A 16,944-nucleotide genomic window follows, 5' to 3' on the forward strand; every position below is an offset into this window, starting at 1 on the left:
CGTCTCCCAACTCACTCTTACAAAAATTAACCAGGAGTCTCCTGCATATGTGCAGGCGCAGGGAGCCAATATTACGTCCCCGGTACAACTGAAGGACATCTATTTCATTCATTTATTCCAACACACATTTGTTGGTGACTTCTTTATGCCAGGCATTGAGGATAAAGCAGTGGACAACCTCCTCTCTAATACCTGTCCAGCCTCTAGCTCCTCCCATCCCACTCTGAGCAGGGCTGTGCCCTCCTTCCCCTTACCTGCCCCCCCTTGGATCAAAGGCACTGAAAACTTTCCCACTGACTTCAGATTTAACTCCTTTCTTGCCTTTAAGCAGTTGCCCAAACTGCTTCCCTTCCCTCATTATCTCCTACCCACCACACTTGTGTGTAGAACTGGCTGGGTGTCCCTTTAATTTAAGCATCCCCACTAGCACTGGGGCTTAAGGTATATAATGCTTTACTATCTGTAAAGGACTTCGAGATTCCTTACATCACAGAATCCTCACCTCAACTCTGAGATAGGTGGAAATCATCCACGTCATTTAACAAACTTGGAAACAGAATGCTTAGACCAGGATACCAGCATGGCATCCTGGGTCTCCTCAAATTCTCTAGATTCTATATTAAAATAATGTATTACTTTATGTATTACTTATACCTCACCTACTTCAAAAAAGATGTCAGTATTACACTACATTCATCTCTAACAGGCGATATTTTCTTCTCTGGGTATTTTGGACATTGATGGCTGTAAATAGAGTTTTGGGAGCACACAGTGGCAACATTCCCTGCCCTAAGCTTACTCCCAATTCCAAAGCCTGACCTAATAATAGGCCTCTTTCTTACAAGGAGCTCTCTGAGCCATCTCCTCCCCTTCTTAACTGAGCCCCTAGAATCTGATCTTCACTTCTAAGCATTTATCTCTAAATTTAACACTATTTATTACTGAAGTTGTGCAATGGTGCAGCTGCCCTCTCCACTGTCCATGACCTTTTAGAGGGCAGGAGCTTATCCCCCATTGCCTTACACTATGCATGGCCCCACAATAATGAATTAAATTCTCCTGGTTCAGTTCTTCTTAAATATTGTTCATGATCCTCTCTTTTCAGACTATTCTGTAAAAAAGAAAAGAAAAGAAATAATTTATTCCCCAGGCTTCCCAGAGTGTCAACATTCATATTCATGTTGTTCTCAGTATTTGTTTGGCTGCCCTGGGTACTTCCGTTCACATGATTGTAAACCCCTTAAAGGCAGATGATTTCACCCAACTGTAAAGCCCTCAGCAGAGCATAGCTCCACACTCTGAAAGTTGCTTAGTAAAATGTTTTTGATTCGGGTTGTCAGTTGATGGTGGTAAAAGTAAAAGCCATTAGGACTGTGATTAATGGAGATACTTTCTGCAAGTTTTCCCTAAGCACCAGCAAGAGGACATGTAATCCCATTACCAACACTCAGTCTTTCACTCTTGGGGGATTTCCTCACTAATTAGTCTGAAGCTGTAATTTACCCTATACTTTAAGGAATGTGTCACACGAGGACACTTCTAATTTATTTCTGACCTTCCTTGAATTTAGAGGCACATATGCCTTTGACCAGCATTTCTCCCAACTGCTATTTTCCTGCTGAAAAAAAAAATGTAATGATTTGTCCAAGACCTGAGAAGAGGAAGCAAGCTCAGAGCATGTACCCTGGCACTCACTGTCTGGCAGTTTTGTCAGCTCCCCTGCTGTTCCCTCAAGCCTGCCTTTTAATAACCAGGCAGAATGAGCTTTGTACTACTTTATCTGGACTTTTAAATGAATGAAGAAATGTAAGCAGAAGTGAAGTATGGCATATCTGGGTGGAAATTTGAAGAACCAATTTCTCTTCCTTCTGCCACATCAAAGAGAAAGTTCCAGATGGTGTTTACTCTATCAGTCTGGGTCCCCAAATGAAGACAACATACAGCACACACCCCAGCCCAACTGTGATGGGCCTGCAGTTAGCAAGAAATATACCTGTTGTTTTAGTTTTTTTTAAGTCACTAAGATAGTAGGGGGTGTTTGTTGCTGAAGCATAACGTAGCCCATCCTGACTGATACAACTATCCTAAGTTAAGGAACTCCTATCCCAGACTTCAACAGGCTGTATTTTGCTATTGCCCCTGAATTTCCTCCTGGAAGCCTACCTCCACTATTGACCTCAGTGAGCAGCCTTCTAATCCTTATAGATTTCATGGTTCCTCATTACTAGAGTCCCCCTCCAAAAATATTCGACTCACAACAGTCCACTCCTAGAAAAAGCCACTCCACTCCTCCTTTTCTGGAAGTCCAGCAAAAGCCTCCATTGGGATTTGATGGAAAGGTGTGTAATCCATCACACATCCTACATTGTTCCTTCCTCCCAGCTCCCAGCTCCCAGCCCTGAAGGATGCCGGGCCCTGCAGGGCCCCCTGGCCACTGAGGGAACAGGAGTCACCCAGTCACCATGTTCTGACAGCTTGTCACATTATTTTTCCCTGTGGGGGCTCTGATCCCTCCGTCCACCCCTCTTCTCAGTTCCCTGGGACCGTGGGCCTCTATACAAGGCTCCCCAGGCAAAGCAAAGCAAGATTGATGCCCTACAAGCTGCCGGCCGTGCCCGGGATGGCTCTCGGTTCAATGCCTGGAGCAGCCCATTCTTCCCCATCTCGGGTTCCCACACTGGACACCAAAGCGGGAGCTCGGAGCCAGGGCAGCAAGAATTCAACCTTTATTCATCGCGGAACACAAATGATCCGCCACACTCCCCTAATCACCCTGCCCCTCTCACCTCACATACTCAAAATCTCCTTGAAGCGCCCCAGGCTTTCTTGGACTAACATGTGAATCATACTGCCCTTTGGACAGAAGAACAGGAATCCAGAGAGAATTCAGAAAGGTTGTGGGGGAAAGTGCTCATTTACATATTGGCCACTGAGCATCCTATCTCCCATTCCCACTTCCACCAACATCCCTCTTTCCCGGCTTGTCCTCATTAAAGCAAGTAGTGTTTGAGGACTGGAGGCTGGGCTGTACTGCTAAAGAATCATAAATTAGCATCCATGCCGAAGGTTATCTGCATTCCAGTTCCCTGCAGGTAAAAGCCTCCTAAGGGCTTAAGACTAAGAGCAGGGCTATGGGGCCCCTCAAGTAATACACAGGAGAATGATTTCATCTAAATTCCCTGAGAGATTTCATAGACCAAAGCACCTCTGAAGGACAAAAAGACAACTGTAAAATTACCTGAAAATAAATGCTTCTAAAGAGCTCAGAAAGATTCCAGGTTGAGGGGGACTGAGAGGCCGATAACTAATCCATCAGCTCGTTTTTTTTTTGTTGTTTTTTTTTTTTTTTTTTATCCTGCATCTAGACTTTTTTTTTCCCAAGGCCTCAGCCTGTCACCATGCAGTTTATCAGCTGTCACTCCATCTCGATTCTGGGTGACATGAGATCAATGGCCTAAAACTGCTCTCAGATCTACGGAGAAATTTATAACACCAGGCTCTGCCGTACCCTGGGCTGGGCCCAGGTCCCAGGGCTCTGAGGGTGAGGCTGCCATGCAGATTTCATTTCCATTTCAAAAGTGGATTGTGACCCACATGAAGCCAGAGAGTTCAAGTCATCAGATACAAAGGAAGGCCTGAGTCAGAAGTCTTATGCACTTATACTCACCCAACAATGACTTTGAGAGAAGAAGGGAAAAAAAAGACTAGTTAATGATTAAAATTCTTTCTGCCTTGAAAAGTCTCTAGCTTCCCGCTTTAATTCCTTTTGCATCATACGGGAGTTATTAATACCAAAACCCCAATTTTGCAGCAACGTGTTTTAGGCTCTGAAAGCAATTAGGCTAATTATCTAAGTGCAGAACTCCTGCATGTGATTTGAGCAGAGATTTGTGAGGGTTTTGCTTCTTGCAGAGGGTTCCTTTGGTTTTCTATCACTTCTCTTTTCCACCGTGAACTCTGTAATCTGTCATAATTTGGCCTTAAATTGACCACGGACCACAAACAAGGTCCCAGGAGTCCAGGTCAGATCTCATATCCCACACTTCCCAACCAAAGGGCTCCAGGGAAATTCTGAGTGCCTTCCCCTCCGCACGGAATCCTAGGATGGAAGGGGAAGGCTGGCTCTCTGTCCTCCCCGCAGGCCGTGGCCAGCTGTGGGTCACCACACTCCTGCCCCACCATCATTTGTCTTGGACAGACGCCCAATGGAAAGTATGCTGAGAAGACTCCAGATTCGCTCCTGGCTGAACCCAGAGAAACCTCAGCTTTCTGAGCAAAAAAGGAAACCTTCCCTCTCACTGCTGTTCACCTGCATTCTCCTTACAACCAGCCAACCAAGAGGAGGTTCCCAGGAGGAACTAACTGTATTCAACCTGCTTCTCCAGCATCACTGGTTTCGGCAATCAGTGGCTAGAGAAGGCAAGACCCACACATCAGGAAACACAGTCCTCTGGCTGAACCTGCAGGCAGCAAGTGCCATCTCAACCCATACCTCTCCACCCTGAGTCTCTTGGGATTCCTCCCGACCACTAACCAGCTAGTCACTGCACCACAACCAGTAAGGGCAACTTGACCTTCCTCCCAGATCAAAGTCCACCAGGTTAAGCTTTTTGCTCCAACTCCCTTCCCTGCCTCTCTCCCCTCTTCCTTTTACTCTAGTGAGCCCAGTGACGTCAGGGGTGACACCATTTAATAGCTCCCTATTGCCTTAAGGATATAACTGAAATTCCTTAACGTGATGTAGGAAGCACCTACATGCTCATCCTGGCTTTCTTCAACCCTCTGCCTCTACCCCAGTCCCCTCATGGCTCCTTGCACCCTAGTCCTTGGAACTTCGTGCCACTGAGCTTGCTGTTCCTTCAGCAAGAAAAGTCCCACTCACCTCCACCCCTCCCACATCTTTTCTACCCTTAGCTAATTGCTGTTCATCCTTCAAAACTCAGCTCAAATGTCCCCCCACCCAGGAAGCTCTCCCCGAGCACCTCTAGTTCCCAGCGCAATCGGGGCCCCTTCCTCTGGGCTCATCAGGCAGGGAGTACACACCTGCACGTGACCACGTGACCACATACTCCACCCTCTGAGGTGAGCAGCACCTGTGGTCAACAGCAGCGTGGGCCCCCATCATTGCACTTCTCACACCCAGTTCTGTCTCCTCCCTCTTATCTCTTCCCTGCCTTGGGGCCGGCAGGCAGAGTCATCATTTCTTTTGTTCTTTTCCTTTTCTTAAATACACTTTTTATTTTAGAACTGCTTAGATATACAAAAAAATTGGAAAGATAATACTGAGAATTCCCCTAAACTCCACACCCAGTTTCCCCTATTACTAACACTTACATTAATCTGGTACATTGACTACAATTAATTAACCATACTGACACATTTTTATTATCTAAGTTCCATCCTTTATTCAGATTTCCTTGTTTTTTCCCTAACACCATTTTTTTGTTGTTGTTCCAGAACACTCCATTGCATTTAGTTGTCATGTCTCCTTAGTCTCCTCTTAAATGGAACAGTTTCTCAGACTTTCCTTGTTTTTGATGGCCTTGACAGTTTTTCTGGTTTTTTTTTTTTTTTAATTATTCTTTTTTGGGGGAGTGGGGGGAGGGAAGTAATAAGGCTTATTTATTTATTTACTTTTTAAAGGAGGTACTGGTGATTGAACCCAGGACCTCATGCATGCTAAGCATGAGCTCTACCACTTTGAGCTATACCCTCCCCGACCTTGACAGTTTTGAGAAGTCAGGTATTTTGTAAAATAGCCTTCAATTTGTGTTTGTCTAATATTTTTCTTATAATTAGACTGGGGTTGTAGGTTCTAGGGGCAAAGTGCTGTTTTCATCGCGTCTTCACAGCAGTGCATTACCACACACAAGACCTATCACAGTTGACGCTGACCTTGAGCATTTGGTGGAGGTAGTGTTTGTCCAGTTTCTCCAGGTAAAGTCACTCTTTCTTCCCCCTTTCCCTACTGTCCTCTTAGGAAGCAAGTCCCTCTGCACAGCTCATATCTAAGGATGGGGAGCTCTGCTCACCTCCTGGAAGGGAGGGTTATCTACATAAATCATTTGGTATTCTTCTGCATGAGAGACTTGTCTCTTCTTTCCCACTTATTTACATCAGTATGATCATTTGTTTTTTAATCTCTGTTCCCACAACACATACCACAGAGTCTGGCACTTAGTAAGTTCTCAGCACTGTTTGTGGAGAGAATGAAGGTGTATGAAGTGACCTGTGTCCCCTTGAAATTCATATGTTGAAACCCTAACTCCTGGTACCACAGAATGTGACTGTATTTGGAGACAGGGCCTTTAGAGAGGTAACTGAGGTTAAATGAGATCATAAGGGTGGGGCCCTAATCCAATATAAGTGGTGTCCCTTTAAGGAGAGGAAGAGATACCAGGGGCAAGTACACAGAGAGGAAAGGCCATGTGAGCATCTGCAGGTCTAGGAGAGAGGCCTCAGGAGAAACCAGTCCTACCTGCACCTTGATCTTGGACGTCCAGCCTCCAGAACTGTTAGAAAATAAACATCTGTTCTTTAAACCACACGGTCTGTGATATTTCGTGATGGCGGCCCTCGGAAACTAACATAGAGGAGAAGCACGGGGTCTAACATTTTTTACACTTTTTATTGGCTCCTTGTGAGTCACAAGAGGTCACCTCGTTCTCCTGGGCCTCCTAGGAGGGAACGTCCTTTGGAATATTCCTGCTCCCCTAGAATTATGGGTTGCTGTCCATTAAATATTTGTACCTGTAGGTGGTTTCAGTCATGAAGCATGGCTTTTGTGGAAATGGGTGGTGAAAAATTCTGCTGAAAACTCCTTTTTGCCATCATCTCATCTCAACCAGAGAGCAAGGTACCAAAAGATTTTGAAATGATGTGGGCATGAAAGTTACTTGAACCTTCACATGACCTTTTTCTTCTTTGGGGAACTATACACCTACGACTATATTTATTATTATTTTCAGAAAGTTGGGTGGGGGAGGGAGCAGTGGAACGGGAATCAGAAGGACAGCTGTAACCAAAGCAAAAACAGTAGACAGGAAATGGGAGGGTTTTTTTTTCCTCTCTTTCTGAACAAATTCCTCACTTATAAAATAAGATTATATGGCCTCTGATGTTTTTTTCCCTGTGTTTCAAAAGGAAATGTTAACCAGCGTGTGTTCAGGGCTTCCTAAGCACTTGATACTATATTATCTTACACAATCCCCAAGACAATCTTACAAGTTACTATTATTATCCTCGTTTTGCAGATGAAGGAACTAAGATACAAAGAGATCAAGTAACTCATTCAGGGTCACGCAGCAAATTAATAGTTATGTTCAGATTTGAACCTAAGCAGGATGATTCCAGAGCCTGCACCAACAGACATGTTCTGTTTCTTATCAGGTGAGTGGGTATCCCACGGCATCCAAACCCACAGAGTACACAAAAGGATGAGTGGCCCAGGACCTGGAAATGGTCCAAGGTTTGTGAGCATCTGGCACTGGGATCAAAGTTTAAACAATGGTTACCTTCACCCACAAACTGTCTCACTGTCTAACTGCTGAGTTTGAATCAGGGCTGTGGAGGATGTTACTCTGTGGTTTGGTATTAAAATTTAAGTCACTATGCCAGTATTGACAGACCAACAAAGGAGGGAAGAGGACCTTTCTTTAAAATATGATGTAAGTAGTTGAAGTGTAGAAAAGCGCTAGGCTGCGTTTCTAGAGAGCAAACCCCAGTAACTCCCAGCAATTTAGTAATTCTAAGAGATTTCTGCAAAGTGTGCTTTCGTTACAAGAATGAATTGGATTCCTCTGAAGACTGCCTCTGTTCTCTGGTTGGACGGGCACTTGCTGCAAACTTCCCCGAAGGTTTATCCGGTGGAGTGAGCCCGTTGGAGGAAAAACGATGGGCCCTGGCTTTTTTTTGTTTTTTTTAAGTTGAAAGTTAAAAAATAACCCCTCTCCCCACCCATCCTTAGAATGCACTTTCCAGCAAAGTGTAGTTCCTTTTCCTGGTAGATCTAATCCTAATTAAAAATAAATTACATGCTGTATAGAATTTGAAATGGAAAAGATAATCCTATTACATATGAGAATATATCCTGATTTTCTTTCCTGCTAAACTGTGGGAGATATCAGATCAGGCTGAGCTCCCCCATTGTCGTTGCTTTGAAAACTTTCCGGAGCCCTAATCCGTCACGTGACGCCCGTGTCAATCTCGGGGTCTGCACGCGAGGTTCACAATGCCGGCATTAGGTTCGGTAACAGAAACCCAGCTTTGCGGAGCCCGCAACATTTGCATGCTGAGAAAACGCCGGCCATTGTGGGGCTGTGTTTGTTCTCAGGATTGCGAGACAGTTGCCGGCGAAGTTGCTAAAACCCAGAGAAAGGGGATCCTTTGAGCCTGCCTGGGCTTTTGGTATGATAACAAGTCGATTTGAGCGGCTTTGTGGGGCCAGATCAGCGCTGGGGGAGGGCAAGCTGCGGTCCCTTCCCCCTCCTCCTCCTCCTCCGACCCCACCTCCCCGGACATTTTGCTTCCCCGGGGAGTTCCTGTAGGCGCTGATGCGCTATTTTAAATCGTATTTCCATAATCTGGAGGCTGCAGGCGACCAAGCCGGAGCTCGTTCTGCTCGCGTGCCTTCACACCCCTACCGCCGGCCCGGAAAGGCCTCCGCGCGCCGGCCGCGGCAGTTGCTCGCCGCTCTGCTCTCTCGGCTCCCTGCCCAGGGCTCCCCGCTCCCCGGCGTCGCCTCTGTCGCAGTCACTTCTAGCGGCGGAGGAGCTGGGAGATGATAAGATGCTTTGGGCTACTAGCCGCTCCACACCCCTCCTCCCGCCTGCTCCCCTGCTTTCCCCACCCCACTACCCTGCACTCCTTTGTCTATTTCAGTCTTGAGAGTGAGTAAGATGACGCGGAAGCGCTTTGAGTAAAAATATTGGGTAGTTCGCATTCTCCCGCCAAGCCAAAAACCCAAATTTAAACAGCGCGCGGCTAGGCTCTTGCGGTCCAGCCCAGAACTGAAAGGTTCGGAGGCGCAGCGGGCGCAGGCGTGGGGTGCGGCTACCAGCCAGTCTCCGCCCGGCTCTGAGCAAGTGTCTACTCACGCGAACAGCTGAAGATATCCTTTCTCTGCAACTCTAGCCCCACTGCCTCGCCATCCTGGCCCCTCCCCGGGTTCTCGGCTTAACAGCAACACGGCAGCACCGCGCAGACCTGAACTCTCCGGGTCACGCTAGCTGCAGCGGGGAGGCCGCTGTCCAACTGCCGAGTTCTGAATCTGTTCGTGTCTGGGCCAACCCGGGAAGAGGATGAGGAGCGAGGGCAGGATGTTGGGAGTGCCAAAGATCACCAAAAGCCCCCAGGCCGGGGTAGGAGTGTTTCGGGCTCTGATAGAAGACAGAAAGTTCTTCCGGCTGCGCAGACCCTCCGAGAAATGTCTCTAGGGAGGGAACAGAGAGAGAACAAGATACCAAAATGTAGTTGGGAGGTGAAAAAAGTGCAAGAGAAATCTGGGAATTCTGCTCCTGTAGGGGGCGTAGCCCTTTCCACGTTCCTGAGCGGCTGCAGTGCCGGCTTCATTGCTTTTAGCATTACCAGGACAGCAAAGTAGAGGAGGCAGAGAAAAGGAATCAGGAGATAATATCGCTCTGAGGAAGCCCCCAACTATCCACCGTCCAGCTCACCCCCCGCTCAGTCGCGTAAGAGCTTTTACTTATTGATGGCTGGAACTGCATTTTTTTGCGCACTGGCAACTCCAGAGCTCCTCCGTCATCCTCCCCAACTCCCAGTGCCCACCGAGCTTCTTCCTGTTTGATCTTCCTACTCTGGGGGGACTCCCACACCTCTTCTGAAAAGACCCCAGAACACATTCCCTCGGGTTTGATGGAAAGAAAAAACACAGCTAGGATACTGACAGCCTAATCAGGATTCAGGATAATCAAGATTCAGAAGAACGTTTACTAAATGCAGTTTGCTTATCAAAACCACCACCTTAAAAAACAAAAACTAAAAAACTCCCAGTGCATGACTTTTGTTTTTACCTCTCCTCCGTGGTGTGTACTTGCATAGCCTGTTCAATAAAGCTCCCCAGTAAGAATCGGTAAGAATCTGTCTTGCTCCTGCTTGCAGCCCCATCTCCCTAGTCTTTAGATGCTGGAAGGGGGATACCTGTGGGGGAAGTGCAATGCCTGGCCTGCCCAGCACAGAGCTGGCATTGCCGAAGGTCCACACTTTCCTAGGCAGATGGTTAAGTTCCCCCAGGTTCATGCCAGGTTTCAACGTCATGCTGTGATTTTGTTCTTCTGGAACGGGATGAGTGTTGCTTCCCAGAGCGGCCCTATTAGAACAGAAAGAAAATCCTCTAAATAGGCGGAACAAGGCATCAGGAGGGAAAGTTCTTTAAATGCACTTTAATACGAGCCGGGTATTGTGTGGAATTCAGCGCCCATCACCGTTTAGCCGGAGAGTTATGGCAGTGATTGGGGATGAATAGAGGAACATAATGGATACATGTGGCGTTTGCTCATTATATTCAAGTTAGCCCAACTCCGCTGTGGAAACTGTTCAACTTTCTCTCCCCTTAGCTTGTCACAGTTAAATAATACAGACATTGGGGCCTCCAATGGGATCGCCTACCACGCCATTCTATTTCCACTACTAACGAGGGCTTCATAAGCCTTTGATACAGTCTGATCTTTGAAACCTTTCCAAATCTCCTCAAGCTTATGCTAAATCCTATTTGGAACTTTTTTTTCCTTGCCTGCTAGCGCCCCAGGCTTAAGAAAGCCATTTGGACAGTGACATGCATACTAACACGTCGCAGAGCTCTTTTCTGAAAGGGAAGTGGCAGCTCTGATCACCGGGGCTCACAAGACCAAAACACAATTGCATACACAAATTTGAATAAAATCAATTTTCCTTTATCCTTCGGGCTCGTAAACAGAGAGGTTATTTCCGAGCGCCGTGGGAAGCTGGGAAAGAAGGCGAACTGAGCTGAGCGTCAATTGGCAGAGTAAGTCTGTGGAGAGGGGCCCGCAAGTGGTTTAAAAACCTCCTAGGTGCAAAACGCAGACAGTGGGTGTGGGGTCCCGAGCCACTGGGGTGAAATTCCAGGATATTTGCTCTCAGTTCAAGCGGTGGGCACGCGAGGGGCGCATTTACAAAACCAGCCGCTCCGTTAACGCCCGGCGACCTGTGCTAACTCCTGCACACGCAAGGCAAAAGCAAAGAGAAAAAAGAAAAAGGAGTTAAAGAAACAAAGGAAAGATTCCTTAATTTCCTTTTCTTGTTTTGCCCTCTAAGCCTTTCCACATTAAAGGGATTGTCAGAGGCTGGCGTAGGAGCTGCGCGAGGGCCAGGCCGCCATTGGCTGCTCGGTTCGGATGATTTGCATACCGGCGGCTATAAAAGCGGAGGCGGCGCGCTGCCGCGCAGCTCCAGCCAGAAGAGGGGAGGGAAAGGTGCCGAGTGTGGGCGGGTCCCCGAGTCCTCAGAGCCCGCCGGAACCTCCGAGCTGCAGCCCGCAGACTTCTCCCGCATAGGGCTCGCGAAGAGCGTGCTCTGAGGCGCCTGGGATCCACACCCGGACTTGCAAACCAGAGAGGAATCGTTCCCTCAGCCTTTTGGAATAGCGCATGGGGCTTGGCAACATGAGTCCAGCGAGGCGCGGGGGCAGCCCCTGCCTTTTCCCCTTGCAGCTTTTCAGCCTCTGCTGGGTGCTGTCAGTGGCCCAGAGCAAGACAGTGCGATACAGCACCTTCGAGGAGGATGCCCCCGGCACGGTCATCGGGACCCTGGCTGAAGACCTGCATATGAAAGTGTCCGGAGACACAAGCTTCCGCCTGATGAAGCAGTTCAACAGCTCGCTGATTCGGGTGCGCGAGGGCGACGGGCAGCTGACCGTCGGAGACGCGGGCCTGGACCGCGAGCGGCTGTGCGGCCAAGCCCCACAGTGCGTGTTGGCCTTCGACGTGGTCAGCTTCTCGCAGGAGCAGTTCCGGCTGGTGCACGTGGAGGTGGAGGTGAGGGACATCAACGACCACGCGCCGCGCTTTCCCCGGGCCCAGATCCCCGTGGAGGTGTCGGAGGGTGCGGCCGTGGGCACGCGCATCCCGCTGGAGGTGCCGGTGGACGAGGACGTGGGCGCCAACGGGCTGCAGAGCGTGCGTCTGGCCGAGCCGCACAGCCCCTTCCGCGTGGAGCTGCAGACGCGAGCGGACGGCGCCCAGTGCGCGGACCTGGTGCTGCTGCAGGAGCTGGACCGCGAGAGCCAGGCCGCTTACAGCCTGGAGCTAGTGGCCCAGGATGGGGGCCGTCCGCCGCGCTCCGCCACGGCTGCCCTCAGCGTGCGCGTGCTGGACGCCAACGACCACAGTCCGGCCTTCCCGCAGGGCGCCGTGGCCGAGGTGGAGCTTGCAGAGGACGCGCCGGTGGGCTCTCTGCTACTCGACCTGGACGCAGCCGACCCCGACGAAGGCCCCAACGGCGACGTGGTGTTCGCCTTCGGCGCCCGCACCCCGCCCGAGGCTCGCCGCCTCTTCCGCCTCGACCCGCGCTCGGGCCGTCTCACCCTGGCCGGGCCCGTGGACTACGAGCGCCAGGACACTTACGAACTGGACGTGCGGGCGCAGGACCGCGGCCCCGGGCCGCTCGCAGCCACTTGCAAGGTCATCGTGCGCATCCGCGACGTGAATGACAACGCACCTGACATCGCCATCACCCCCCTGGCCGCCCCGGGCGCGCCTGCCGCCTCTTCCTTCGCCCCCGCCGGCGCCGCTCTCGGGGGAGCGGACGCGACCTCGTCGACCGGGCCCGGGACGCCAGAAGCTGGCGCCATCTCACTGGTGCCAGAGGGGGCGGCGCGCGAGAGCCTGGTGGCGCTGGTCAGCACCTCGGACAGGGACTCGGGCGCCAACGGGCAGGTGCGCTGCGCCCTCTATGGGCACGAGCACTTCCGGCTGCAGCCGGCCTACGCCGGCAGCTACCTGGTGGTGACTGCTGCGTCCCTGGACCGCGAGCGCATCGCCGAGTACAACCTGACGCTGGTGGCCGAGGACCGCGGCGCGCCCCCACTACGCACTGTGCGGCCCTACACCGTGCGCGTGAGCGACGAGAACGACAACGCGCCGCTCTTCACGCGGCCGGTCTATGAGGTATCAGTCCGTGAGAACAACCCGCCAGGAGCCTACTTGGCCACGGTGGCCGCCAGGGACCCAGACCTGGGCCGCAACGGCCAGGTCACCTACAGGCTGCTGGAGGCCGAGGTGGGCCGCGCTGGGGGGGCCGTGTCCACCTATGTCTCCGTGGACCCGGCTACGGGGGCCATCTACGCACTGCGCAGCTTTGACTATGAAACTCTTCGCCAGCTCGACGTGCGCATCCAGGCGAGCGATGGCGGCTCCCCCCAGCTCTCCAGCAGTGCTCTGGTGCAAGTACGGGTGCTGGACCAGAACGACCACGCACCGGTCCTCGTGCACCCAGCGCCGGCGAACGGCTCCCTGGAAGTGGCGGTCCCTGGGCGCACCGCAAGGGACACGGCCGTGGCGCGCGTGCAGGCCCGGGACGCGGACGAGGGCGCCAACGGGGAGCTGGCGTTCGACCTGCTGCAGCAGGAGCCGCGAGAAGCCTTCGCCATCGGCCGCCGCACGGGGGAGATCGTGCTCACCGGTGACCTTTCCCAGGAGCCGCCAGGCCGCGTGTTCCGGGCGTTGCTGGTCATATCCGACGGCGGCCGCCCCCCGCTCTCCACTACCGCCACTGTCAGCTTCGTGGTGACAGCAGGCGGCGGGCGCGGCCTGGTGTCGCCGGCCAGTGCAGGGAACCCAGAGCGCTCTCGCCCGCCCGGCTCGCGGCTCGCGGCGTCGGGGCCAGCATTACAATGGGACACGCCGCTGATCGTCATCATCGTGCTGGCCGGGAGCTGCACGCTGCTGCTGGCCGCCATCATCGCCATCGCCACCACCTGCAACCGCCGCAAGAAGGAGGTGCGCAAAGGGGGGTCCCGCCGGGAAGAGCGGCCCGGGGCGGCGGGCGGCGGAGCCTCGGCTCCCGGCTCCCCGGAGGAGGCCGCCCGGGGAGCCGGGCCCAGGCCCAACATGTTCGACGTGCTCACCTTCCCTGGCAGCGGCAAAGCGCCCTTTGGCAGCCCCGCGGCCGACGCGCCCCCGCCCGCGGTCGCCGCGGCCGAAGTGCCGGGCTCGGAGGGCGGCAGTGCCACCGGGGAAAGCTCCTGTCACTTCGAGGGGCAGCAGCGGCTCCACGGCGCACACGCCGAGGTGAGGCCTTCCTTTGGCTGGGCGCCCCCCTCGGTGCCCCGCGGACAGGCTGGGGGAAGGGATTGGAGGGGTCTGGGTGTGCGTGCTTGGGAGATGCCTAACCTGCCGTACCTGTTTTTTTGTTTCTTGTCCAATCCTTACCCCCGCTTCCCCCATTCCCTGCTGTAGCCCTACGGTGCCTCTCCTGGCTTCGGAAAGGAGCCGGCGCCCCCAGTGGCAGTCTGGAAAGGACATTCTTTCAACACCATCTCCGGCCGAGAAGCTGAGAAGTTCAGCGGCAAAGACAGCGGCAAAGGGGACAGTGATTTCAACGACAGCGATTCCGACATCAGCGGGGACGCTCTGAAGAAGGATCTCATCAACCACATGCAGAGTGGTGAGGACCCCTCTTTCCTGCCAAATTCAGCGTTCCCTCCTCTCCCTCCCCTTCTGCCACTGCCTCTTCTCTCAATCTCAGAGAATCCCAGACCCCTCCCCTCTTCCCTGCTTTTTTCTGTCTTTGATTTCCGAATTCCGGCCTGCCTCCAACAGCGAATTTCAAAATGCCAATTCGAGGCAGTTCCACCACTTAAACCACACACTCATCCTGTTAAGTTGAAGGCAGGGGTGAGGAGGGGAATTCTGCTTATCTTTTTTTTTTTTTTTTCTTCCAGCAAAAGAAGCTGAGCCGATTTTGTATTAAGGTGGCTTTATAGGACGCAATGATCCTTTCAGATCTGGGATCAGGGCATTCATATTCTTACACGCTGTCCTGTTCAGCCTCCCTGACCCTATACGACACTTTAAAGATGGAGGCATAGTGTGTGTAATCTCGGTAATCGTCATGCTCTCTTCCTTTCTCTTTTATGTTAGGACTGTGGGCGTGCACCGCGGAGTGTAAGATCCTGGGCCATTCTGACCGCTGCTGGAGCCCTTCCTGCGGTGGAGGGCCCAGCACACACGCCTCCACTCACCCACCAGCCCAGATGTCAACTTTCTGTAAGAGCACATCCCTGCCCCGGGATCCCCTGCGCAGGGACAATTACTACCAGGCCCAGCTACCCAAGACAGTGGGGCTGCAGAGTGTCTATGAGAAAGTGCTACACAGAGACTATGACAGGACAGTCACTCTGCTCTCCCCTCCTCGTCCAGGGAGGCTCCCAGACTTGCAGGAGATCGGGGTACCCCTCTATCAGTCTCCTCCTGGCAGGTACCTGTCCCCAAAGAAGGAAGCCAATGAAAATGTGTAACCCCATGCTGCATGTCTTCACACATGTACAGGTCACTCCGAGAAGCCCCTAAGTTATTGACTGGTTTCAGTGTTGTATATATAAATATGCAAGATGTGCCTTAAAATGAAGTTGTTGGAAGCTATTTCCAATCACATTGGTACTGTTTGGTATTTGCAAACAAAAAAATGTAGTTAATGTAATTTTTATGAAATGTGTGCAGTATTTAATTTTTCTTACCATGCTATTGACTTTAATTTCACTTGCGGCTTGCCATTTTCTTAGTGTTTTTAACCTGTACATTGTGTAATGTAATGTTTGTATATAATGAAATTTTGTTATATTTTTATATAATAAAAGCTGAAGTGGAAGTTATTGCCAAAGGAACTGTCTGTAAGACAGAAAAATAAAACATGTTGGAATCACTTAATGGAAATTTATCTTTCACCCAAAACAACCTAGTGTTTGAGAAGTTTTGCCTTGCCAAGTATAACTTGTATATCTTGAGTTTGTGGTAGATTTCAAGTTCAATGTTATTTAATTACATTTGGTTTTCTGTAAACCGTGTCACTTATAAGCACAGTAATAAAGGATTTGTCATGTGTTTGAAGAATCTGCTAATTGCTTTTCGTGAAGTTGCCTACAGTCAGGCATTCACAAATAATCCGAGTACCAGAATTAAACCTTCTTTCAAGTGCTAATTATTTGGGCATTATTAATGTTCACAGCAACATTAAACCTGTGGATTTCAAGGATTGGAGCCTCATCCAAGTATTAAAAATTGTCGCTTTTGTAGAACATATTTATCTCCATATCTATCAGGCACTCTATAAAATTCCTGCCCTCACTTATTTATGCAACAAATATTCATGGAGCATCTACCAAAAAGTGGAGGAAAGCTGAGTTTGAACTGTTCATTCGCTAATTAAACATCTGTAAAGTTTTGACTAACTGCAGAAATTCCTCTAGGAGCTGTGGTTCAAGGTTAAGAAGACATCGTCCCAAGAAGCCCTTAGCTTAGATATTAAAGATTTTAATATCAAAAAGAGACTCAAACTTATGGGTGAAATGACAAGATGCTTGGGATGTGCTTTAAAATATTCTGGAAGAAAACACAAGGTTATATGAAGGGAGAGTGCTAAAATACTGATCATTGGCAATCGGTACGTGTGTGTGTGAAGGGGAAATTATACCAGTCTATTTGGGTGCTTGTGTTTGAAATTGTACATCATGGAGGTTTTTTTAAAAAGATACTCAGAAGACCTATGCCTATGTCTTATACTCTATGCATTCTTTTTATTTGAAATTAAAATAATAATAATGAGAGCTAATATTTACTGAGCAAGCTTTCATATGAGCGGAGCTCCTTCCAGCGTGCTCTGCATGAATAGTCTCATCTAATCCTCAAACAATCCCCATGAGATGGGAACTGTCATTACCTATCTCCATTTTGCAGATAAGGAAACTGGGGC

General features: G+C 50.5%; 1 protein-coding gene across 2 annotated transcripts; it reads left to right on the top strand.

Annotated features, from left to right (window-relative positions):
- Positions 1-11,448: 11,448 nt before the first annotated feature.
- On the top strand, positions 11,449-16,085 carry PCDH8 (protocadherin 8). Of its 2 annotated transcripts, none has more exons than XM_032496032.1 (3): positions 11,449-14,264; positions 14,433-14,640; positions 15,117-16,085. In XM_032496032.1, the coding sequence occupies exons 1-3, from the start codon at positions 11,625-11,627 to the stop codon at positions 15,491-15,493; spliced, it is 3,225 nt and encodes a 1,074-aa protein (XP_032351923.1). In that variant the 5' UTR covers positions 11,449-11,624; the 3' UTR covers positions 15,494-16,085. The 2 variants fall into 2 exon arrangements, with proteins under 2 accessions (XP_032351923.1, XP_032351924.1); XM_032496033.1 differs by having other exon boundaries at positions 11,449-13,973; positions 15,117-16,066.
- The last annotated feature ends 859 nt before the right edge of the window (positions 16,086-16,944 follow it).

Source organism: Camelus ferus, chromosome 14 (assembly GCF_009834535.1).
Source record: "Camelus ferus isolate YT-003-E chromosome 14, BCGSAC_Cfer_1.0, whole genome shotgun sequence".
Lineage (NCBI taxonomy): Eukaryota > Metazoa > Chordata > Mammalia > Artiodactyla > Camelidae > Camelus > Camelus ferus.